General features: G+C 37.5%; 1 protein-coding gene across 1 annotated transcript in view; it reads right to left on the minus strand.

Annotated features, from left to right (window-relative positions):
• The window catches only part of prmt8a (protein arginine methyltransferase 8a), a 64302-nt gene that overhangs the window by 11874 nt on the left and 24643 nt on the right, over positions 1-27785 (minus strand). The window contains exons 5-8 of the mRNA XM_088923589.1: positions 18300-18442; positions 17832-17919; positions 14298-14413; positions 9331-9481 (exon numbers count right to left, since the gene is read on the minus strand). Coding sequence (XP_088779715.1) covers positions 9331-9481; positions 14298-14413; positions 17832-17919; positions 18300-18442 — 498 coding nt within the window. The remainder of the gene's footprint in view (positions 1-9330; positions 9482-14297; positions 14414-17831; positions 17920-18299; positions 18443-27785) is intronic.

A 27785-nucleotide genomic window follows, 5' to 3' on the forward strand; every position in this document is an offset into this window, starting at 1 on the left:
GCAGCAATTTAAGGTGTTTCACATGATTTCATGAGGTCCCAAACTTCATTTGGACAGCTCCCAACAAAACCTACATCATGTAGGAAGATTCAAAGCAAATCTGGGATAGGGTCATTTAAAAGCACCAATCAGGGCAGGGGTTTAAAAAATTTACAAAGCATTGAATATCCTCAAAAGCACAGTAAAGTCCATTATAAAGAAATAGAGAATATATGGCACAACTGTGAAACTGTACAGAAGTGGGCATCCTCCAAAACTGAGTATCCAGGTGAGAAGTCACGGAGGTCACCTGAAGGCCCAGACGGCTCTAGAGAAATCACAGTCTTCCACGGCTGATGGGAAGGTTTCATAAAAAACATTCTTTAAATCTATTCTGCCTACATTTTTGGGAGGCAAAATCACCAATTACGTCTTCATACAATAGTAGTCGACCCCCTGAGTGATTGATGCTCATCGTGGCCGGCACACTGAGATGGCCTCGCGCTGCTCCTGTCGCTGTCCCTGAGAGAGTGACTGCAATCTGAAGGCCTACAGGAAAGGTTAACAATACCCCCCATGTAATGAAATACAGGAGAAACCGCAAGGAAAAAATGTGTTTTAATGCCAATTACGTACGGTATAATCTCTGAACAGTCTTTTGAACCGCACATTTGATTTCTCACTTTTGTCTGGGTAGCACTGATTTTCTAGCAGCATGACCCACACGGCTTGTGTACAATTGTGGGAAAAGTGATTTAAATTCGAGTAAAACCCCTCAAGCAGGCTACGTGTCTGGCTTGTCTACTGTTTGCTAGTTGGATCAAAACCAAATGTATTACTACAGTGAATTGATTTGGTGTACTTCTGTTTTGAGATAGCTTTTTTTGCTTTTCTTTTCTGCTCTTCAGAAACAGATTAAATGCTCCATTATGACTAGTCATTGTTTTGACTGGGCTTCCATTAGGATGATCCACAGCAGCAACAGAAAGAGCCACTATAGGTAATTTTTCCTTCATGTTTGAACATGCTGATAAAAAAAAAACATTGTGTTGCACATTGACATTGAGGTGGCCTTGGGGCCCTAGGCAGTCGCCTAGTTCAGTGCCAGCTCTAATGGCCTGGGTGCCTCACTAATCTGGGCTTCACAAGAGAGGTTGAAAAAAACTCCCTTTATGAATGATCAGTGCCCATAATCTCACATGGGGTCAAATAGTGGTGTTTTAGTAGGTAAGTAAGGTTTCAGGGGTTAGTTGGTGATTGGGCTGGAAGCAGCCTGTATAGACTGCTCTTCGATTTGATGGAAAAGACAAGTTGGATTTCTCTACAGGTTGATATTTTGTTGGAAAACCTGCATAAAATCTACAGTACAATTTTTCACATATTCAGATCCCTGTATCCCCTGTGGCTTAGGGTTGGATCTTTCATAAAAGGATTTATTCCACAATTTCTGGATTTCTGGATGTATTACAAACCATTTCTGTTTTCAGTCACGAAATGCAGCATTTTCTGGCTACATTTAAAAATACGTTACCGTTTACGTTTAAAAAAGAGTTACCGTTGGAGCTCTACGTACTAATGCATACTAGGTATGTTTCATCATAACTGGCAAAACAGCACTCTTAGACGTAGCTTTTTCCCTTTCCTTTTTTATGTGTTTGCCGTGCAAGTGACATTTTGAGATTTTCCACTTGAATGTAACTGATTGGCCTCTAGGTTCAATCCAAGCAGTGTACTGCCTGATAAACTTCTATGAGCAGCTGTTCAAAGAACTAAGGTCTAGACCCAGGAAAATAGATTTTCTAGGACAATGCACAACCTTCTACTTGGATTTCATTGAAAAGAAATACAATTGGAAAGGGCACAAAAAAGGATTCCAGGCACTTTACCAAAACATTATATAAGACTAGTGAGGAAGGAAATTTAATTATCACGGTGTTGCACAACACTTGTTTTATTCAACAAAAAAGAAATGAAGGAGAATATATAGAGCCCCAACCTTAAATAAAAATACCAGACATCAATTTAAAATATACATAGATGTTCCTTTTAACCTTGTAAATCTATTTCACCACTAGGTGTCATTCAGACACATGTCAAGGCAATTCAGCTGACGTTACTAAACAAGATGTTAACATTGACAGTTTAATTATAAACTGCAACATTCAACTAACCAAACAGGGATTTTATTAATTATCTGTCACTTTTTATGTTAATAGAAATATTTTATACATTAATTTCTTTGAACTTTTCTTTCAGACTGGATAAAACACATACAGTAATTTCTGCTAAAGACACAAATTACATCCTATTCATATATTTGAATATTGTAAAATGATCAACAAGACATTTCATGATGGTTTCAGAGCCCTAGCCTCAACGCAAATGAAAATCTATGGAATGACTTGAAGGCCGCATTCCACCAACAGTCCCCTTGCAATCTGACTGAGCTTGAACAGTTCTGTCAGGAGGAATGGGCAAACATTTCCAGATCTACTGTAGGTGTACTACAGACCTATCCAAACAGAATTATGGCTGTAATTCAAACAAAAGGTGGTTCCACCAAGTACTAGTTCAGTGGTGTGTTCACATGTCTTGATTTCAGGTTGTTAGGCCACAAAATGTGTTACTTTGGAAAGGGTGTGTAGACTTTCTATTGGCACTATATGGTACAGTAGCTATCAAAAATATTCACACTCCTTGTACTTTTTTATATGTTTTACTGTGTTACAAGAATCACAATGTATTTGTTTTTTTGCCATTGATCAACACAAAACTCTATAATGTCAAATTGAAAACAAGATCCTCCTAAATGAATTAGAAATATAAGACAGAAAATAAGTGATTGCATAAGTATTCACCCCCTTTACTATGACACACCTAACTAGGTTCTGGTATAACGAAATGTCACATAATTTGTTAAAAGGACTCCACTTGTGTGCAATTAGGGTGTTTCACATGAGTTCAGGATAAATATACCTAACTCTGGGAGGTCCCACAGTTAATAAATATAGCTCCCAACAAACTACAGTACATCATGAGGACAAAGGAACATTCAACTCAAATCCAGGACAGGGTTATTTAAAAGCATCAATCGGGACAGAAATAATTCCAAGGCATTACATACCCCCCAAGGCGCAGTAAAGTCCATTATAAAGAAATGTACAAAATATGGCACAACTGTTAAAAACTGTGAAGACCGGGATGTCATCAAAAACTGAGTATCCAGCCGAGAAAGCACTAGTCAAGGAGGCCACCAAGAGGTCTGAGACAGCTCTAAAGGAATAACAGTCTTCCATGGCTGAGATGGGAGAAACAGTATATATGACAACTGCCTGGGTATTTCACGAATTTGGGCTTCATGGGAGAGTGACAAAAACTCAACATCAAATCTCGACTATACTTTGCCAGAAAGCTTGTGGGAGATTCTGAGACCAAGTTGAAGAAGACTCTATGGTCTGCTGATAAACCTTGGACTTTTTGGCCTCAAGATTCATCTTTCAGTAGGACAATGACGCAAAGCATACAGCGAAAGCCAGACTGGAGTGGTTTAAAAAGAAAAAAGTCAATGTTCTGGAGTGGTCCAGTCAAAGTCCAAACCTGAATCTAATCAAGACAAGGCAGGAGTTGAAAATCGCTGTTCACCAGCTTTTCCCATCCAACCTGAGGGGGTTTGAGCAATTTGGCAAAGAAGAATGGGCAAAATTTTAGTGTCCTCGTGTGCAAAGCTGGTAGAATCTTATCCAGACAGACTCATGTCTACCAAATTTTGACTTAAAGGGGGTGAATACTTTACTACAGTTTAATACACTTATTTTCCGTTTTATATTTATATTCAAATTTTGAGGATCAGTAGAATTTTGTTTTCCCTTTGACACCATATAGAGTGTCTTCTGTCAATCAATGCCAAAAACTCCCAGTTAAATACATTATGATTCCATATTGAAACAATGAAATGTAAAAAGGTCCAAGAGGGGTGAATACTTTTGATAGCCACTGTACTTAGTATAATATTAATATATCAATTACAATGAACAAGAAATAGCATACTAGCTGCAGATTATCCGGAAGGACTAGACTAAATTAGGATTCTAATTATTTCCAATTACAATGAACCAAGACATACAGTACCTTACAGCTCCCACTAAACTCAGTTGCAGCAGATGGCTGATGCACTATTGTAATGATATTGGAAAAGACTGTATCAGGCACAAAATATTTAATAATACAAAAATACCCTCAGACACAAATAGATAGTTTCAGCTATCAAGTTGAAATTAAACTACAAAAAAGAAAGTATTTCTGGTTGGGTGGTCCAGCTTCATAAAAGTAAAAACGTTAAGTCCATATCAGAGCTCCAGCAGTTCATAGGGCCAGATCTACTCCTAGTTAATGAAGATACTAAATCCTAAATGGTCAAGTGGCATGTAACACTGCAATAAATATACCAAGACAATAAGGTTCTTTCCCAGTTAAAAAATTATTTATCAAAATTTGGCTAACATGCAAGTCTCTCAATGAAATCATGGAAGCGATTAACCTTTGTATTAATAAGATACCACGATTTTTCATTCTCAGTGTTTTATTGTAACTACAATTATAGTTTGTCATTTGTGAAAATGCAATGCACACTTGAAGGGTATGCACTGGTAGAATGGTAACAAACACAGGCCTGGTTGCTTCGTGAAAAAAACTGTCAGATGTCAAGACAATTACAGTAGTATTGAGGACTAGACAACTTTGTAAATACAGGAATTTAAATATTTTTCAATGTATTCCTATTATAGGGCAACTGTACATTTCAATATTTTTGAGCATGATAATTCTTCTACTTTTTATCTATTACACTTATTAAAATTGTTTATTGTTAGGGTTGTAGAGTATTTCCAGTACATTTCTGGATATTAGATGTGGTGTGGTACAGTATATAATCTTCATTCTTTACTGTTTCTGCTCCTGTTAGGAAGAGCCACTTGATTTGACTCATATACTATTACCTAACAGACAATAAACTAAATAGTGTGCAGGATGCTATATGGCATTCCTAGGAAAGACTCTAGTATATGTGGAAAGCAAACTTAGCATAAATGAGTTTATTGCACTGTACATAACCCTGCAACTGGACTGAAGTTTTTGATCAGTGACCAAGGTCAATATCGCATATACTGTATCATCCTTATGGATGTACTATACACATGTTTCAGTATACATTTATTTTCAGTTTCAAAATATGCACACCAATTTTTTCATATTTAAATGAAATTCATAAATAAAATATTTAAGATGTATGACAAATGGAATACAAACTTCTATACATTTTTAAACATGTTGTTTGGTGAGCAAATATATTTTTAACTACTTTTAAATATATTTTTAGACAGTAAAATTGTATTAGTAATATATAAAAGTTTTAAATACATGATACTTTTGCAATAGATTTACCTGTAAATATAATTGTGAACTAATATAATTCTAATTGTGATTTATTTTATATGTTGAAAATATATACTAAAATTTAGACAAATACTATTTCTATACTGTATTTATGCTTCCCTCACATTAAAAACATATTTACTAAAACACTGATGGAAAAAAGAAATGCAGCACCTCCTCCTCCATACTCTGGCCCTCCCCTCTGCGTGGAACAGGCTGAAGAGTGACTCATCCGTGAAGAGGACCTGATACCACTGCTGACAAGTCCATCGCAGCCTCTGTCTGACCCAAGCCAGTTGGGTCTGATGTCTAGGAGGTGTGAACAGAGGGCCTCTGACAGGTCACCTTGCTCTAAGGCCCGCAGCATGGAGCCTCACTGTCCTGTCACTGATGCCGGCATTGTGTCTCCTGGCAGTTCCAGCAGCAGTACGGGTGGCAGATCCGAAACGGTCTCTCAGATGGACCAGTCTGATGTGTCAGTCCTGTTCTGGTGTGGTCACTCGAGGGCAACCGGATCTTGAACAGTCATCAGTCCTGCCGGTCTGCTGAAACCTTCTCTGCAGTCGGGACACAGTGGAGCAGCTTACTCCATAGTGTCTGGCAACGCTGGAACATGACATGCCTGCCTGCAGCATGCCAATGGCCTCTCCCTTGCTTCTGGTGACATTCAAGGCATTATGGAATGCACAGAAAACTGACTAACTGTGGCCTTTTCCTTGCAGTGACCTAAGTTTTGAATTAAAGGCCTTTTTAAAGGTGACCTGATCAGGCATTGTTCCACCTGGACCTCGTTGGGTAAAAGTGCACCTAACGAACTTTCATGTGATTGGCAAGTTGCAATGCCTCACTGCACAAGCTGGATTGCAGGTCAGAGGACTTAAAACAAATTGACAACTTTTTGTGAAAGTACATAAGCTATAACTATAGTATTCTCATTCCAGAAAATCTTGTGTTTCTTTTTTCCATCAGTATATTATAGTCTGGGCGCAGTATTGAAATCTTTGTTTTTGCCACATTTCCTATGGACTGAGTAGGGATAATATATAGCATGAGTCTCTGGTGACTTTTCTGCAATGGAAAGTGTTTGACAGGTGAAAACAAGTTGCCCACACAGCCCCAGTCTTTAAACACGCTTATTTCTACTGTCAAGAAGCAACTTGAATAATAGTGGCATATTTCCTCCTTCCTTGCAATCTCACATCTATGGTGTCCCATTTTATGTGAAATTCCAAAATGATGCACAGACATTTCTTAAACTTAATATATTATTCGATAACTGAATGCTCAAACCAAAGATTTTTAAGAGTAAGTTATAGTAAATGACAGCAAAGCTAAAGAGAAAAACATGAAAAGTGTTGAATAAGTACTCAGACCTCTGAACTCAGTTTTTTGGGTAAGTACCAACTTTTCACACCAGCCTGGTGCACTTTTATTTTTAAGGCACTCCAATGTAGCTTTGGCCTTGTGCTTTGGATCATTTTTCTGAATGGGCTGAAAGGTGAAACATTTCATCCAGTTTTACATCTTTAGCAGCATGAAGAAGCTCTTCCTCTAGAATTTCCCAGTACTTTGGTCCATCCATTTTTCCTTCAGGGCTAACAAGCTTTCCAGTACTTGCTGAGGAGCACGATGCTGCCACCACCTTGCTCGACAGAAGGAATGGTGCTGACTGGGTGATGTGCTGTGATGGATCTGTGCCAATCCTACTGCACAGATTAAACTAACACATTTTCCACATTAGTGCAGGACCACTAAGGTGCTTTGTTTCAAACTCTTTGAAGCCTTTGCGATTATTTTTAGTAATGCCTTCTTCCTGCTGCTCTTTCAAACTTGTCCTTGGCCTCACAGGAGCATTCCTTTACCAGTTTCCTCCTTGCCTGGCTGCTCAGTTTGGAAGGAAGGCCTGATCTTGGCACTTTCCTGAGTAAACTGTGCTCACCGGGATATTCTAACTTTCTGTACCCTCCTCCTGATCTGTGCTATTCAATTTTAATCCCTGACTTGCCTTGAAAGTTCCTTAATTTTCATGGTTGAGTTTTTGCTTGAAATTCACTACTTGACCAGTGAACCTTACAGAGACAAGGGTTTTTAGGCAATAAAGAGTAAATCTGACTTCTCATGACATCAATGTAGGCCCCAGATGGCTATGACCCTCATGAGGAATAAGTAGCTTTCTGATAATGGATGAATGACCTTAGTGTTTGCCATCATTGTAACTAAGATGTGTTATGGGTAATTATAGAGGTCATTTGGCAAACAGCAGCATACATTTTGAAAGAATGTACCAAGGTCATTTAAAAGAAATTTAAAATAAGTTTAATATCACTTTGACACACCACGTAGCCTCATTGGATATCAAAAGATAAGTATGACTAAACCTGGTTAGTACTGGGATGGGAGATTTGCCATTGTCACTGGATGATATTTGTCAGACTACTGAGTAGAAGTGCCACAGGTCATTATTAGTGGCCTGGCTTGATTATTATTGCTCTCAATGTTATAAAAATGGACACTCATTTTACGCCTGATGTATTCAATACAATGTCAATTATTGTTAATCTTTAACTACATTTTTTTGTTAAATGACATTTAATTACCAGAAAGTTATTTTATCTCATACTCAGCTATATTCTCGTCTGATTTGCTCATATGTGTGTTAAGGGATATCCCTTTTCAATTTTTGCTGGGGTATTAATTATTCTGTGTGTTCTTTCCTGAATAGAAAGACAATTGGGCAAAGGGTCAGACTGCATATGTGAAACATCAATTGATTTTTACTTGTTCCTCATGTGTAATATCACATGATGACACTCTTTTCTTAAAGACATACTGTACTATATCTTGAAATAAAAATCAGAATATCAAAAGTATAAGAAATCTTTTTTATGTACATGTGTAGGAAATTTTGTCTGGTACAAGACTACTGTAAGTCTGTACTCTTCTTGTTCAGACTTAAACTGAAGCCACACCTGATGTGTGTAATATTTCCCTTAATGTGCTTCCAGTCTTTCATACAATCACTGGAATATCTGCTTTTGCATAACTGCAAACATAATTTGGACAATGCATGACAAATTGTTTTTTTATATATTTTTACATACTGATGTCATTGATCACTAAAACTTTAAACTGCCCGTCAGCAGGTGAATAGCTGTCTGCAGTTTTTGGATATTCTCTAAGGATGTGCATTTTCTGATTCTGAGTGCTTGGAAATTAAGTGTTTAGTTATCATCCATGTGTAAAAATAGATGCAATTTTTCAGGTACAAAGAATTCCTAATCCTTACGCAGCACAGATATAATTACTCAGTAGGTGTTAGAAGAAAGAATAATGTAATGCAATTTGCATGTTTGTCAGAATTCTAAGCCCTACCAATATTGCAATTAATATCCCTTAAATGGTGTATCAGTAGAACATATTAATCTTTTATCATGATAAAAGAGTAAAAAACACACATATGCCACATATACACCGATGCAGCCATTAAAAGTGCGCTGTACAAACACGTACCGCAGGCATTTCCCTACGTCATAGCGTGTCATAACGCGTCATACCGCGGTACGTGATTGGCTGGCCAAAATGACCGATAAGGGCACTCGTGGCGCGTTGGTCGGTCGTGGAAAGATTTAATCATTTAATGTCTTTACTGTGCACATTTTAATCCGCTTAATATTGAATATTTATATGGAATTTTACAACTAAAGGGGAGAAAGAGGAGCATAACGCATCTGAAGGTCATATACGATATTAATTTAGGAACATAAACTGTATACTGTATGCATTTATCCATACATGCAGGCACACACATTTCTTTATAGGACATCCTGCTTTCCACTGGGCAATGCAAGCAGGTAAGGACACTACATACTATATTTAGCTGTGTTAATTATGGTTTTTAAAATTGGGAGTAGGGTACTTTACCTGTTGAGAAACCTGTTTTCTTGTGACACTTGGTGAACTCAATGTTGAAATAGGTGACGAGAGCATGGATGTAATCATTGCGCTGAATTTGAAGGCAGAATGCAGAGGTGAAGGACAAGTCTTCAGTCTTTACTGTGTAGATATCTATCTCCTGTATTTAAGACAAAAGGTAACCTTTTCATTGCAATGATCATAACACAGGTAACTGTAACTCTGCAGCAACAGCTGTTGGTGCAGTTTACCCCTGCACCTTTGAATGACACTTTAGAAAAAAGCCTGTTACATGAGTATTTAATTGATTTTAAATTTATAGTTTTTAGTGTGTAGTGTGTTGCATCATATATGCATCAATTAAGCCTAATCTGCTTAATTATCATCTGCCTGAGATAACATTTTCCCTGTGAACTAAACCTTTGAGAGGTTTGACGTAGCCAGAATGTGTCCATAAGAAATTACTTATAGCAGCAGACGCAAGGTGAACAAGAAGTCTGCACTCAAACAGAAAAGTTTATTAGCTACAGTAAACCTCACCAGAATCACCAGAACCAGAGAATGACGCATAGTATAGACAATAACAAAACCAACCGTAATATGCGGGTGTAACTTTTACAGTTAGGATTTAATGCAAAAGAGTATCTGAAATTTTAAATAAAACAGAGTAGCTTAAATATTAGTTATAATGTATTTCATTTCATTGTTCTGTTTTCACTTCATAAAACACAGCAAATTCACTGGATTTTATTAAATATAGTACTGAGCAGAACTGGTTGGCCTTTTAAACAAAAATGTTGTCAAATGAATACAGTATTTTTTAAACCTGGTCTTTGTACAGCCCTCAGTCATCAACTGGGAGATATCTACAGTAGTTCCTTTTTTAGAGAACTCTGCCAACCAAGTATCATATTTCAGCTTCACCTTTTTGTCTTTTAGCCCAGAAAGTGCGTGACAAGTGTCTGCCTCTGTTCCAGTGTGGATTTGCTTTTAGTGCTCAGAGGCCAAATGTACTTTCTGCTCTGTGAGCTGCACTCAGGAGTGCTTCTACATTTCACGTCGCAATAACCAGTTGTTAAAGCTCCTTTCTCTCTTGTATTGGCTGAGCCATTCTTAACTGTTCCCCACCAGCTAAAATACTGCTTCCATCAGACACAATCAGCTGCACAATAAATTCCCATGGCAATGAGAACTGTCACTTACATTTGACAATAGGCTCAAATTTAAATGAACGGAAGTTTGGAGAGAGTCGGGAAATGAGAACTGGTTAATTTAGGGTGTATTGCTTGTTTTGCAATTATCTACGCTTGTCTTTAAATAACAGTTCTTTAAATATTTAATTATTTCTGGTTGCATTTTATGAAAGAATGGTTTAGTTACCTTCAGTGAGATTACAACTGCAGTTTGCAACATTTATAAATCTGTTAATATATTCCTCCACAGGCTTCTTAAACTGGATATTACATTTTGCTAGTTTAAGCATATATGTCATTCAGAAACCCAAATAAATACTAGCTTAATGACTAATATCACTACACACTTTTAACGTGATCTTTAGAATTTACTGCCTGATGCAAGAGGTTAAACTTTTTTATATTGATGATCATGGGGAAAATATACAGTATAGGAAATAATGACAAAAACAGAAAGGAAAATGGGTACAAATATACATTAGTACAAAAATAGTCTCAAGGGCGGGTATATAGCTGCCTAGAGTCCAATTCTGGTGAGAAGATCCAGAACAGAAAGGATGAAGCAATGGTTCCAAAATGAGGCTATTTTGAGTTCATTTGCACCCTCCTGTTCTTGAAGAAATGTTAACTCCTGTACTTGCAACAAGGCTTTTCTTAAGATTTCACTAGATTGTCACTTATCACATTGAGAATTTGTGCTATATAATATGACAAAAATTTCGGAAAGTTTGGGTTTTCTTTATCAACTATTTCTTTATCACATATCAACTCTACTATTATCAACAGTAATTAACACATTTTAATGAACACTGCTCAGAATCTTACATACAGAACTGGATGGAACAAGAAGCTGAGCTGTGATCAGTTGATAGGAGAAAGCTTTTTTAACTAAAGCCTTTTTTGTGCTTTTGTCATGTGAGATTTCCTTACCAAATTTAATAGGGTCCACCACATATTTAAAACTTTACAATGGTATCACTGTCTACTTACAGTATGTACTGTAGGTCTCAGGGGATGTGGCACTCTCTTACAGGCTGTCTGCCAATCAGTACAATTGTTTGTATAGTACTGTATTACATAACATTTCATTTTTACACAAAAGCTATTAATCTGTAATATTTAGTTGTGTTATATACTCACTTCTTCCTGCTCATAATTATTTCCCCTACTGCAGAAACAATACAAGGTGAATATTTTTCATTTCTAATTACCTAATATGTCATCAAATCTATAACCTACTGAAAATATTTTTATTTTACTACCAATTTACCACATTTACCACTGGTTTCTAAACTGTTTCCGTTAAAATTTAAAGTCTGAAGCTGAGATACTTAAAATAATTAGCAGATAGAAGAAAACGAGCATCTGCACATTTCATGAATGTTAATTAAAATTTGTATTATTTTTTATGATTTTTTGTTCAGAGTAGTAAAATAATCCATAACTGGTACACTTTATTTGTTTTGGATAATTGTTATGCACCAAAACCAGAAAATCGTATATTTAGTGTAGTCCATATCCATAATATAATGTCTAGCTTGCTTTATGCATATTATTTTAAGTGTTTGTATATTCAGAGTACCTGTAGCTTTATAGTTCATTGTGATACACACAGTTCCAGTTTTTGAATGTAAATGAACAATACTAGATCAATGGTGTACTGTAATTCAATCATTAAGAATCTTTACAATCTTTCCTTTGTTCAGTAGGGTATGAAAAAAAATTCTATGAAGTGTTGAAAGAAGATATGCTATTAACCAGTATTATGTACAGTACAGTGATGTCTAGAATGTAATTATTCATTTTTCATAAGTGCAAATGGTTAACCCTTTTGCTGATAGCTTAGTTTTTTATTTGCTCTGGATATCAAACAAGCTTTGACACATGAATGTAAACAATGTAATTTAGCACTTGAATAAGTTCAAAATGCACTGACTTAAAAAGGAGAATAACATGGTTGAGGAAATATATAGAGTGTGTTGAAAAATTAAGTACACCCCTTAAAATGTTATGGTTTAACATATTTTAACATATTGGATCTTCAGATCGTCCTCACTAAGTCTTAGTTAAATGTTTCCTGTAAGATTTAATCAGTGTCTCACATCGCCTGGGAGGCATTCTGGCCCACTCTTCCTTACTGAACTGCTTCACCTCTGGGATGTTGGCACAGCTTTCTTTTAGGTCCCACCTCAGCATCTTTATGGGGTTTAGGTCTGTTTTCCAGCCAAATTCCCGAATGTCTTCTTTTTTCAAATTCAGTTGTAGATTATCTTGTGTTTTGGATTATCGTCCTGTTGCATGATCTGCATTCGGTTCAGCTTGAGCTGTCAGACACATGATCTCACATTTTCCTCTAGTTTACTCTGGCATAGTGTGGTAGACCCAGCGATAGCAAGGCATCCAAGTTAAGAGGCAGCAAATCAGGCCCAAACCATCACCCCACCACCACCATGCTTGATGGTTGGTATGCGTTTTTGCTGGTCAATGGCAGTGTTTGGTTTTCTCCAACCACAATGTTCTGCATTATGGCCAACTTCAATTTAGACTTACGTGCCAAGAGCACACTGTTCAAGAAGACTTGTTGTACATTCAATCGCTGTTTTCCAAACTTAATCCATGCAGCAGTGCTCTTCATGGAGAGCAGGGGCTTCCTACTGGCTATCCTTGCTTCATGAAGCCATTATTATTCAATTTTCTCCTAATGGTGAACTCATCAACATTGATATTTACCACGGAGAGGCCTGTAGCTCCCTGGATGTAATTGTGGGATTCTTTGAGACTTCTAGGAGCATCATATGGTCAGATTTTAAAGAGAATTTGATAGAACAGACTCTCCAGGGTGGATTGAAACCAGTCTTGAATTTTCTCCTTTTGTAGATCATCTTTGCTGTAGTGGAAAGATAGACTCTGTGCTGTAACCCTTTCCAGACTGATAAGCAGGAAAAAGTCTTGCTCCATGATTGCCCGAGGTTTCCTTCGATCAAGCATGATGTATCACCACAATCCTGAGCGCTTTAGACCAGACTGGCAAACTTTCTGATTTTATACACAGGTGGAATCACTTCCTGATGATAAACTTATTATTTGCAAATGTTTTGGTGCTCCTGATTCTACATACCCTCTTAACTGTAATGATAGATCTAAGGGTGCACTTATGTTTTCACACAAAGCGTGCTGCATGCATTTTTTAATAAAATGACAAGGTAGAATTTTTGTGTTATTTGTCAAATGAGGTTAGTTTTATCTATTATTTTATCTACCAGGATTGGTGAGGACTAGGTGAAGGTCATATATGTCTAAATAAGTTAAACCATAAACTCTTAAAGGGGTGTACCTTATTATTCACCACACTGTACTTGCCAATCAATAAAAATGATTACAATTTTCTTTCTCTTTGTATTGCAGTCTAGACCTAAGAATTAATATAGTCTACATATTACATACAATAGCTGTTAAAAATGAAATATAAATGTATGCTATGTATAAATGCTCTTGGAACATATTTCTTTCAAACAGAATAGTACTTGCACTTTCCACTTCACATATTTTTGTTTGTACAACACTATCCTTTATTAAAATCAATACACTGACTGCTAAACTTCAACGTTCTAAATTAATCTGGAATAAAGTTAATATTAGTCGTTCCTTCTCATCAACTGAAAAGGAAGTAAAATAGTACTATTACTTTATTGCAATACCTGACCTTTCAGATTACAACATGCACTTTAAAAACAGATAAATAATGCATTCTTGCACTGCACAGTAGTAAAGCTGGGTTCTGACCTTTATCAAGCAGGAGTTCGTCACCACTTGTTTGGGGTCCACAATGTCCACCAGGGGTTCCTTCATGGCCACATTTCGTATGCAGGTCATGTCAAAGCCATACACATTCTCCCACCCTGCCAAAACACCGGACAGCAGAACACTCAGAGCACACCTGGGATGCATTTCACGTTAAACACCCCACTGTCGGTTGGCTTTCTATGCCAACCCAGAGGTGTTGAAAAAATCACATAGGAATGGAAACAAGGACATTTTGCATTAGATTTCCCAAGAAAGCAGATTTCTAGCTAGTTTTGGCTTTTAATAATGACTGCTGGAGGCATTTTCATATACTAAGTATCAGGGTATTTTTGTTCTGTTCTTTTACACAGGTATCTTTTATTTAGACATTCTGCATAATGGTTTTGGCAATGGTCTTTGTCTTAAATGCTATCAGCTATCCTATTTATAGGAAGAAATAACTTGCTTTACAACTCGTATGTATGCTATTACAAACTATTCACTGCACTGCCTTTTTCTGTAGAGCCAATACTCCACCCATTACAAAGCTTGCAAACAATAAAGGAAAGTGAGAAATTCCAAACATTACATTAAAAAATAGATTTCTGAAACACCTATTAATGAACTTTGTGGAATAATGCAAGGGACACTAATTTCTCTTCATAATGGAATATTTTCACATCAGTGTTGTTGCTAAATTAAAAAAAATCAATAGGTTCTCAATAAACATGAATCATTGCTTTTTCAAAGAAGAAAATGTTGAAAGTGAAGGTCCAAAACATGAAACTGCCAACAATCTGGTCATGGCAAAAACAAAGACCTAAATATTTTACATATTCACCTTAAAGTGTTTAGTCAAACAGGTTCTTTGTTTGCTCACGATCAAATGCTCTGTCTACTCCTTCTTTTCTCTTTGACTTCTGCTATAAGACAGATTTTCAGATTTTTCCATTTATGTCTGATTAAACACAGCATATGCTATTGTCATGTGATTCACCAGACTATAAAGCATCCTCTAGGCAGTGTTCTAATCTAAGACAGAGTACTACCTTCAACCGCCTTCCCCTTAAATTACAATACACATGTTGTGGTTATTTTTTACAATATATTAAAAATCCATCCAGCCTTTTAATTTCATTACTGTATTTCATAAGCTTGCTGTTTATGTTGTTACACTGCTTTATTCTTAACAGAATGTTTTTTTAAGTTGTGGCTGCTTTTAAAAAACTGAAGAAAAAAATTAAATAATGAAATACCCAGAGTCTTGTTATCCATTCTGCTGCAATTACGTCTGTCATTAAAGTTTAGCTAGGAACATCTATATTTCACATACTGTACTCAATGAAAATAACACAATGTACACTGACTGCATATCTACCTTGTGTGTCATATGCCATAGTGTGTGTATGATTATTATGTAATTTGTGACGATGTTTATAATGACACCCTTATGTTGTCACCAATGATTTCTGCATTACAAGAAAAATTAATGGTTTGATATTTTAATGCTACTTTTTGAATTTAATGACTTTTTTAATTAGTTATTTTTAATTATTGTTGTTCTTTTTGTTTAAGCAAAAAACATGTCAACAAACTGATATAACAATGTTTCCTGGCCACTATCTCATATTATGAATATACGGTACAGATTCCTTATATAATTCACAAAATAAGTAAATAATCTTAACTACAGTACCTGATGACACTCTAACAAGATGACATGCTGAAAGTAGCAGCGATTACATCTTTGTGCCATCTGTGTATCTGTGGGAAGCAGAACCCAATATAGTAGCTCAGTCTTGCATATACAGTATGTTGGGCTTTTGGCATGGCACTACCATCCCTTAAAACAAACAAGAAAAAATACAAGACTGTAACATCTACAGCCCTGATCATTTTAACACCTTGTTTTCAGCCATTAACGACAACTGTTGCCTAGACGGAGAGATTTTAGGTTGAAAAGTATGTTTATTTCTAAATTGAATTCACAATATTTTATGTGTATGTTTTAAGAAAAAAATAACCAATTTGTAAATATCTCTAGCATAACGTTTTAGATTGTAGCCTAGAGTCCTAATAGCTATTGCTTTCTCAGGGAGCTTTAATTACCTGGAGTGCTGTTTTCCTGTAGCATTAAGGTTTATAGCAATATAAATAATAAACTTAAAAATATATTTAGGTTTTCTATGTACCACGCCACATTTTGTTCCCAGTTTTACACACACTCTGTTACATATACAGGAAAAAATAAAGACAGAAGGTGAAAGACTTTCTTCAGATATCTTAGCTGTGACATTTATCTGAAGAAACTACTTGGTGAAGCTAATAACCCATGAGACGAGCATTCAACCTGAGCAGAATCACACCATTATCAGCTCTGCTCAGATGATGATGTTCCAATGGGATGAATAAATCAACACCAGCCAGTTCTGCCACCTTAGCGGTGTGCAAGCAGCATAGCACGACCCAAGAAACCCTCTTATACTGTAGACACAATTCTTAAAAGTCAGAAACCTTGCTGAAATACTGAGGTCTGACAGTCAGGACTCTTTTCTGCAACCATTATAATTGTGCTGCATTTTATGTATCATTGATACTCAACTCATGGACTTCATAAGGTTAATGCTTTTGAGCTGTGTAATCAAACAATATTAGCTTGGCTTAACGTGCTTGAAGGTGACTTAGGGCTTGGCTGTAAAATGCCTGACAGTGTGCTCTGTTTGTTGCATAGACATTATTGTCATCTTTTTCTACAGGGCCAGTATACATTTAACGTAAGCTCCACTGGCAAAAGCATCTAGGCATCAAAAAGTTTTGAAGGTTGTATACCTCAGTATCCTATTACCTGTATGTTCTAAGACTGTCATTGAGCTGTAATTGACAGCCACCCACAAACAAGCACAAAGAGTTCTCCAAAGTCAAGTTAAGCTATCTTTCACTGAACTGTTTAAACGGACTGCCTAGTTTGCATTCCTTAGCTACTCAGTCTGAAATACGCTGTCTCCATAGTTACTGAATTGCTCCCGCAGGTCCTTGATGAGACTGTGGTCATGGCTTAGTGTAAGCCACGGCAGGACTGTATTATTTGTCCATCCAGGCCCAGCATGTGTTAAAGACACAGTAAGAATATTCCTGTTGAAAGGGCATATTACCTTTCAGGCCAATAAAACTCCACCATGGCACCATGAATATGATTCCACAAAGATTAGATAAAGGCAGGCAGCATTTAGGCACACGGCCGTCAGTGCTGACAAAATCTGGTGGAACCTTTGACCTTGGCCATAGCATCTATTTAACGTTGTGAGCTACAGGTACCCCACATGCTGAATCTCCCCCTTCCCAAGTAGCATACTTAATGTCCAGAAACTTTTCTCAGAAGAGTGTTTATGTAGTTTACAGTACGTCGTTTGTTTTTGGTCCATTAAAATGGGAAGAAGTTTACCAAGTAATAAAATAAGAGCACAATTAAATTCGCAGAAACGCACACATAAATCTGAAAAAAAAACAACTATGTAAAGAAACCAGAGCTCTTACAATGAATTTTGAAGTCCTTGTATTGTCTGTCTTCAATGGCAACCACATACAAAGCCGCTCGGTCAGGGAACATCAGCCCTCCAGGTTTCTGTTGATGAATGGTGGAGGGAAATGGGTCTCGTAATCAATTCACCTGACAAAGACATCACATTTTGAACTGCACATACAAAAAAAACAGACAACCTCCCCTTTTTGTGTGCCTACAGTATATAGTTCCTATGTCTGCCTGTCACATCATCTCATATCACTCAGCCAAACCCTGCAGCCCTTCTCAGAGTGGTTTGCTGTGTATGCAAGGATTTACGTCGCTGTTCCTTTCAAAAAGACAAATACTGTTACCTGAGCCTACGGTTTCAACCCCCCACCCTCCACCTGCTTTCCCTATTCCAGCATGTTAATCCTTCTGCCCAGGAGATCTGAACATTTAAGGATAACGTAAACAGACAACCGCGGAATGAAGGCACCTACCAACCATTTGTCTCTGGCAAAAATAACAGTGTTGAGCATGGATTCATAGAACAGACAATAACCCATCCACTCGCTGATGATAATGTCCACTTCATCCACCGGCAGCTCCACTTCCTCCACTTTACCTTTAAAGATTGTGATAACTGCAAAACAAGGGCAATTAAACAGTTCCAATAACTTAATGTTATATTTTCACAAGCAACACAATGTCATGTTATGATGACATGTTATGATATGGTGTGGCACAATCAGGGACTTTCATATAACCCATCCATCCATTTTCTAACTGCTTCATCCAATTCAAGATCACAGGGTACCCAGAATCTATCCCAACATGCAATGGGCGCAAGGTAGTGTACATCCTGTACGGGACACCAGTCCATCGCAGGGCACACACACAGACACAAACACACACACACTCACAGCAAGGCCAATTTTCCCAGAAGACTATTAACCTACTAGCGTGTCATTGAACTGTGGGAGGAAACTGGAGTACCCAGCAAATGGGAAAACATATAAACTTATAAAACATATAAAAAAAAGCAGTCCATGTCCAGAACTGGACCAAGAGCCCCAGTGCTGCAAGGCAGCAATGCTAACCACTGCTCCACGGAGACTTTTCATATAACCATGACTGAAAAAGACATAACTTGTGGTAATCTTTTGTTCTACTTTAACATTTTATGCTGAAAATAAAAGTGAAAATATCCCTAGTATAAATTTATTATTAAATGCAGGTACATTTTTTTCTGATTAAAAAGCAAAGATAAAGCCTGTGCAAGTGACAGTTGGAGTTAAAGTTATACAGAGAGAGCCACAGCCTGTGAGGGAGCACTTTTTTACACCAAGGGTTGTGGGTGTCTAGAAGAACCATTTTAAAGAACCTGATACCCAGGCTCTTCGGAAATGGCTGAAGGGAAGGATCGATTGTCCAATGTGTGGTGATGGTAACTCAAAGCCAGTGTTACCTTCATTTTCTCGCATATGGCATTGCATTGCATTTCGTTGTTATTTTACTTATGTTTGTGATACATCTGAAATGGCAAAGATCTGGAAACTGATATAATTCAAATAAACTAAACCAGCTAAAACAATTAATGCTATAGCTCGCACAGCCTGTAAAAATTGAGATGGTGCCAGTCGGTAAAATGATTGCAATGATAGGTTTGGACCTATTTGTAAAGTTGTAAACTTTTGTATTCAGCGATTGATCACTTCTAGAACTGCAGTTGGTCTTGGGTGAACAGGAGACAAAGGGAAGAGAAAAGGGTATAAACACATACACACAAAACTACAGTAGATACCGGAGTAAAGGTTATTGAGCTGGATGACAACTATCAGCATAACAATATTTGTACTGTGATAATGCCAGAGTTAAATGAACATGACAATAATGTCAGATTCTTGACTTTCCAAGTTTGGCACAGAAGATCCGGAGTGTCTGTCAAGAGGCTGCAACAAGTCCTAAATATTTAATTTTAGGCTTCTATGGTAAAGTGAAGATAAATTGTTTAAAAGAAAAAAAAATGGTCCTATTCACACATCTAAGGGCATTGTGCTTTGTTTGTACCCAGATTACAGCCCAGTGACAGCTCAGAGGAGATGTGCCTTTGCAGAAGTAAGGAAATCACTGAGAGAAGCTGGCATCCAGTCTTTCCTGTTTCACCTTGCAGTCCTCAGTGCTTCATGGTGGCAGATGGTATTGGTTTACTTTAGTGCAAGAAGCAGAAATATTCATAACCGAAGGTCTCGTGCAGTCAACTCAGATAGACTGCCACTTCTTTTTAAAAAATGCCAATATTCATGGCATTTCTTTACTAGAACTGAATATAACAATGTGACTTGCCCACCAACAAGAGTGGTCACTCAGGTCATAGAAAAATGCAGGACACCAAAAGATAAAGTTGAACTAGTGCAAAATTTTACTGGTTAAAAAAAGAATGGTGTATGTAATAATAACAATAAGTGATCAATATTGATTATCTGTTTGGTTAGGATGGATTATAAGTGTGCAAGACAGATGCATAGGACAAGACTATTACAGACATTACCCCTATTTCAACCTTCCATACCTACTGTACAGTATGTGGACTTAAGGGATAAATTGGATAAATGATCAAAAATTCCAAAAAGGATCAATATTTCAATATTGAAAGTGTGCGAAGACATTTAGCACAGTATGAGAATGTAACAGAAGAAACTAATGGGTTAAGGAGCCTGACATAAAATTTACAGCTTTGGCAGCAGCAAAGTCTGTATGAAGAATTCAACTCCCACAGGTTCAGCTCCCAGCAGCCCACTCATATCAAGCCAGAGCTTCAGTATGTTAGGCACCCTAGTATCAACAAAGCTACCCATCCAGTGACCTTCTTGAATCAACATCAGAGAGACTTTTCTAAATTAATTTTAGGTATACTATCTGCTTTATTTACAGCAGTTAAAAATCTCCTCTAATTTAAAAATTAAATTAAAACTTTAATGGTAGATCCATTAGCTGAACAGATGTTACCTGTCAGATACAAGAACTGAAGAGGTTACATTATTCAGATACAACAAACAGATGTTTATTTAAATTACATGGTCATTTATCTTTAAATAAGTGTTTCTGTATGTGTAACCCTAATTATTGCAACAGTAAACTTTAGTATAACTATAATTATGGCAACATAACATAATAATAATAACAATAATAATAAACTTTATTTTACATAGTTCAGGTGGGTAGCTGCGTCAGCATGCGTAGGCTGCAAAGGAACAAGTAATAGGTTTATTCCATGCTGAAAAAAAGAAGAAAGAGAACACAACGTTTCAGCCGTGGAGCCTTCTTCAGGTGTGAGAGAGACAGGGCAGTAGGCAAAGGTAAAGTAGCGGGAGAACAAAGGTTAGGAGGGAGGAGGAGTGAGAGGCGGGAGCAGGGGACAGAAAGAGAGGCCAATCAAGAGGTGTGAAGTCAGAATGGGTGCAGAGAGGTGTGAAATGAAACTTCCAATGAATGGAGAAAATTTAAAAGAACAGTAGTCTGTCGTTAAGGGAAGGGAGAAGGTGTGATCCTAGCTGCAGAATAATTTTAGTTTCGGTGGTCTTTCTGATGTATGAGTTTGGAAAACCGTCTTTGAGAACACAGACGGAGAGATTAGAGTGGTCGTGGCCGTCAGAGGTGAAATGAGAAACAATGGGCTTGGAGAGATCTTTAATCTTTACAGCCCTGACGTGTTCTCTGAAACGGTCTCCGAGTCTCCTTCCTGTTTCTCCAATGTAGATGGCTGGGCATTTACTGCAAGAGATACAGTAAATAAGGTTGCTGGAGGTACAAGATGCTGTCTGGGTGATCCGGAATTGTCCTGAGGGGCCTTGAATGAGTGTGGTGGTGGCTGTGTATTTGCAGGTGATACAGCGAGCTCTGTTGCAAGGGAAAGTGCCTGGTGTGGATGGTTGTTGAGGGCGGTCAAGGGAGCTGTGAACAAGGAGGTTACGCAGATTAGGTGGTCGGCGATATGAGATGATAGGGCGATCAGAAAAGAGGGCCCCAATGGAGGGATCATCCTGTAGGATGGAAAAGTTGTGGTTAATGGTCCTGGGGATAGGAAGTGTGTTAGGGTGGTAAGGAAGCACCAGAGGAATGCGGTTGTTACGGCGGGAGTTCCTGATCGGGTTGATGGTCCGGGGGGTGTTTTTGGCAACCCGATCAGGAACTCCCGCCGTAACAACCGCATTCCTCTGGTGCTTCCTTACCACCCTAACACACTTCCTATCCCCAGGACCATTAACCACAACTTTTCCATCCTACAGGATGATCCCTCCATTGGGGCCCTCTTTTCTGATCGTCCTATCATCTCATATCGCCGACCACCTAATCTGCGTAACCTCCTTGTTCACAGCTCCCTTGACCGCCCTCAACAACCATCCACACCAGGCACTTTCCCTTGCAACAGAGCTCGCTGTATCACCTGCAAATACACAGCCACCACCACACTCATTCAAGGCCCCTCAGGACAATTCCGGATCACCCAGACAGCATCTTGTACCTCCAGCAACCTTATTTACTGTATCTCTTGCAGTAAATGCCCAGCCATCTACATTGGAGAAACAGGAAGGAGACTCGGAGACCGTTTCAGAGAACACGTCAGGGCTGTAAAGATTAAAGATCTCTCCAAGCCCATTGTTTCTCATTTCACCTCTGACGGCCACGACCACTCTAATCTCTCCGTCTGTGTTCTCAAAGACGGTTTTCCAAACTCATACATCAGAAAGACCACCGAAACTAAAATTATTCTGCAGCTAGGATCACACCTTCTCCCTTCCCTTAACGACAGACTACTGTTCTTTTAAATTTTCTCCATTCATTGGAAGTTTCATTTCACACCTCTCTGCACCCATTCTGACTTCACACCTCTTGATTGGCCTCTCTTTCTGTCCCCTGCTCCCGCCTCTCACTCCTCCTCCCTCCCAACCTTTGTTCTCCCGCTACTTTACCTTTGCCTACTGCCCTGTCTCTCTCACACCTGAAGAAGGCTCCACGGCCGAAACGTTGTGTTCTCTTTCTTCTTTTTTTCAGCATGGAATAAACCTATTACTTGTTTATTTTACATAGCACCTTTAAAGGTGGCGTCTCAAAGCACTTTACAGAATGACAACAACGATAAAATGAAATATACAAGATATGCATGATGACAATACATAGCTAGAGGAGACATTAGATGGTGGTACTATCTAATGTAGATAATGTACAGTAGGTGCAGAGGGGTAAATAACAGAACCAGTAGGTGCAGAGGGGTAAAGAACAGAACCAATTAAGTAAAGGTTTTGAGTCTGGATTTGAAGCAGTTTAGAGAAGGTGACTCTCTGATATCCTTGGGGATAGAGTTCCAGAGCTTTGGGGCATAACAGGAGAAGGCCCTGTCATCCATAGAGTGTAGACGGGCTTGGGGGACCAATGGGAGACCAGAATTAGAATAGCGAAGGTTGCGAGGTGGGGAGTAGGACGATAGTAGCTCAGACAGGTACTGAGGTACCAAGTCATGCAGAGCCTTATAGGTGAGCATGAGGATTTTGAAGTTGACACGAAACTTGACAGGAAGCCAGTGCACAGACTCCAGGATAGGAGTAATGTGATCACTTGCACTAAACCTGGTCAGGATTCTGGCTGCCGAATTTTGGACATACTGGAGTTTGTTCAATGTGGATTTAGAAAACCCAGCGAGTAGAGCATTACAGTAGTCGATTCGGGAGAAGACAAATGTGTTGATCAGCTTTTCAGCCACAGTTAGTGATAAAATAACGTAACTATAACTATAATTGTAACTGGATGAAATACCAAAATTTGTAATTGAGATAGCAGGAACCATATCATGCAGTAATTGTACATTTAGACTGAATGCAAGTACCCTTTCTAGTCAATCCAAAAGATTCAAGGTGTTTAATTTTTTTATCAATATACATCACAGTGCCTTGCAAAAGAAATAACCAAGCTCCTTCCAATGATGTCAATTTTGTTGAATTACTAATGACATACTGAATACATATTTTCAAAGTGAATATTTTAATTAAAGCTATGCACAAAATGAACACTATTATAGGTAGAACATTTTAAATACAGTGCCAGCAAAAACTGAAAAGAAATATTGAAAACTAAAATTTCCTGATTGAATATGTACTAACTCCTGAGTCAATATTTGATAGAAAGTTAATATGCAGATGGATGCGAAGGATGTAATTGTACTGAGCTGCACAAAGCTGGTTTCCCGATATCTTTGGACTAGTTTGATGATTTGTTGTATCAGAACATTTCAGTCTCAAGGAATTTTGTCTAACAGATAACCCACGTTCTATCATGCTGATAGTAACCACGTAATTTTATTACTGAAGCAGGGCATAACTGTATCTTTTGCTCTTCTGGCATTAATTAAAATCATGTCTTTTTGAATGACTACAGTATGTAGATTCTTAATTAACTCATTCAGGTAATTCAGTTTCACTCAACTCAACTATTAATCATGGAGCACCTGATCTTATTTATGAAAACTCATCCAAAGGAACAATATTACTTAAGAAATACTCAAACCAAACAGGTATCTAAAACATAAAAAATATATATGTGCAAAATGAGATATTTGTTAAGCCCGGCCGGCCTTAATATAAATTGGACCCTGTGCGGAGTAGAGGGAGAACTCGGAAGATGAGAGATTTCTTCAGGCGATAACAATCCGATCCGTGAGACTGAAGTCGTGGTCTAGGGACGAGGTCAGGTTCAAAGTCGTGGTTTCCGTTCAGAAAAGTTTTAGCCAAGGCGAGGTATGAACTCCAGAGAGAGAGACCAATACCGGGCATAGTGTGATGTGAAGTGAGGGTTTAAATGGAAGTAAGTTGATGGTAGAAAGCTGGGGATAATTAGTTACCTCGTGCGGCGGCACTTAGGGTTGATTAGGTGCTTGTGGCAAGTAGCAGCCGTAACAATATTAGTGATATTAGTAGCCTTCTTATACACATAGTGACCTCTAAACTTCTTTAGGAAAATCAAGACAATTTGATTTGAAAGGTCTGCTTTGAAAAGCCTTATTTTAATCACTCTGGTTCTCACTGGTTGAAATACAAATCATTATATGTCTTATAACTTTCCTCTTCAGCTGTATTGAAACACAGCTGCTCCCTTTTCAATCAGAATTTGAAATTGTGCAGATTTAATTCTATTCCTTGTGAATTTATGCTGATAAATTATCAAGAATTAAAAAAAGAAAGTCTTGTTAGAGATAAATTCTAAACAGTTGACAAAACTGATTCCACATAGCATCTTTTTCACAGACTGCCAGTTGCTTTTTCCAAATCTTCACTTAAATTAGTAGTGTCATAGAATACATTCTGTGCTTTTTTCTGTCTATTAAGTTAGCAACAGATTTTAGTAGCTCTGTTCTGGTTGCATTGAAATCTTTTTCATCATCATTTGTTTTATAATTAGTCTTTTCCCAGCTGCAAAATGTCAAGCTACAGTATGCATGGCATATCATTTTCACCCTCAATCTAGTACCTACTGTATATTTGTTTGCTTATTTTAAAATTCATCTGAATTTTCTTGCTATTGTATATTTATTATTTTAAAGACAAAATGTAAAAATCATCTTACCATATTATAATTTATATAATAATAAAAAAATATTAAAATATATTTACAGTATAAGGGCCTGCATAGAACCTACAGTAGTTGAGTGCTGTTGACAGTATTTTAGCTCTCGAACTATACTATAGGTACGTACTGTACATGCACACAGTGCAGAGAACATGTTTGTGAATCCCTAAGGCTGATCCATATTCTCATATGATTTAGATGCTAACCATAATTATGTAATTATAAAAGTTTTTTTAAAAGAGTTTCATTCTCCTCCAGAAATTATGTGGGTACTTTATTGTCTGATTGTCTGTGTTCTTCATCCAAGAAATTGTGTTTTACATACACAACAACTTACAAAAAACATACAAACAGTATAAATAAATATAAAACCCATACATAGTCATTATATCGGTGTCAGTGATAGTGTATCATTATGTCAGTGTATGCCCCATACAATCACTGTAAGCCCCTATATTTGCACGATACCCCTTCATTTTTGCACATAACCATTTACTGCACTTGTCCATAAACAAATACTTCTTTATTGAGAACTAAGTTGTTGACTGAGTGTGTGATAATGGTGTTCCTCATTTTGTTAAGTGTGCATTTAGGGACTCTGAAACGTCTTTGAAGATAATTTTTGGGCAGAACATGTGAGGGATCAGAGAAGATACTAACAGCTAGTTTCGAGATGTATGAAAGCTCTGCTCAAGTGGCTGCCCCACTAACATAGAATGCATTCTTAAGAGTATGGACATCTCGATCTTTGTTGCACAGAAAAAAAACGTATACTGTACAAAACAGTTCTTCCATACTGCATGACACTTTGTACCACAAAACAGAAAAACATGGACAGAATCTCAATACTCGTACCACAAACCCATTACCTGCTAAGAAAGAAACTTTGCTTATGTACTTTATTACAAATAAAGTAAAAGTGTGCCTTCCAAAACAGATTAGCGTCTATGGGTATTCTGGGGTATCTACAGGATGTAATGTGAATTTTGAGTGGGGAAGGATATTCTTCTGTTTTCTAGTATTTAAAATTACAGTATTCTGGTTACACCATGCAACCAAACTCCAGTATTTGCACTATCCTGATACAGGCTGGGGTAATCATTATAATTCATCAGACAAAGGTGGAATCATCAAGACAATGTGATTAGGAATCAGTTTGGCAACACGATCATTCTTATAAAGATTAAAGAGCAGTGGTAATCTCACATACCACTGGACTATTCCACATAAAGCACAGTATTATCTTTAACCTGCTGCAGTCTTTTTGTAAGGAATGAATTGTACCCAAATATGAGATATGGGCTGATCTGTAATTGAATCATTTTTGATCATTAAATGTCCAGTCAGATTCTCTTAAAAGCCAAAGAAATGTCAATAAAAGGCACGGTAATATACTGTATGTTATGTACTTGTTCAAACTCTTTGAAATATTGTGAGTGAGGGTAACTACTGCAAATTGCTAATTGCTAAGAACGTCAAATTCAGGGTCCCATCAGTGATGGCAAGACATCTTGATCCTGAGGCAGCAAAGCATCCCCAAACCATGACAACACTTGATGGTTGGGATGAGGTTCTTCTTTTGGAAGTCTTTTACCACCTAAATCATTTCTTGTTGTGGCCCAGAAGTTCAACTTTTGACTCGTCCGTCCCGAATTCAGTCTTCCATAGTTCAGTAAGTCCCCATGTGCACTTTTGCAAATTTGAAATACAGTAGCTAGGGGTTCACCTATTATTACACATGAACCATTTATACACAAAAAAACACTGAATTAGTAAATATAAACCCTTTTGGTTATTTAAGAACCCTTTTGGTTATTTGTTTAGACCGCTTTTGATTCAAAAAGGGTGTCAGGAAGAAAATTCTAACTCCCATTATTTTATTGGGGGTTTACAGAAGTTTTCTCTGCACTGTAATAACAGACACTAATAAAGCACATTCCTCTCTGCCTTAAATGCAGTCTGTCATATATTAAATGCAATTGTTATCTGGCAGTGCTGACATGTACATATGTACAGTATATGAACACTCTGACATTGCATTACTCTATATAGATGTTATAATATTGCTGTAACTTGTGATCACATACTTATGACAAATTTGACCGTTTGAACCTTTGAGAGGATCACCCTTTGAGAGATGAGGCGGTCCAGAAACCCAGACTCCAAACATGCTAGCCTGACGAGCAGGAATACCCAATAGTGGGGAAAGTGAAGTCAAACAGGAGGTAGGCTATATTTAAAGGGAAACTGCAGTCCCAATTTCTCAGACAGGTTATTTTGGTAACAAAATAAATTCCTAGAAAAAAATTACAAATTTAGAATTAGGCACAAACTTGTGAACTTTGTGTAAGTACTGTAAGTCGCCA

The sequence above is a fragment of the Atractosteus spatula genome, chromosome 8, assembly GCF_055471065.1.
Source record: "Atractosteus spatula isolate fAtrSpa1 chromosome 8, fAtrSpa1.hap1, whole genome shotgun sequence".
Lineage (NCBI taxonomy): Eukaryota > Metazoa > Chordata > Actinopteri > Semionotiformes > Lepisosteidae > Atractosteus > Atractosteus spatula.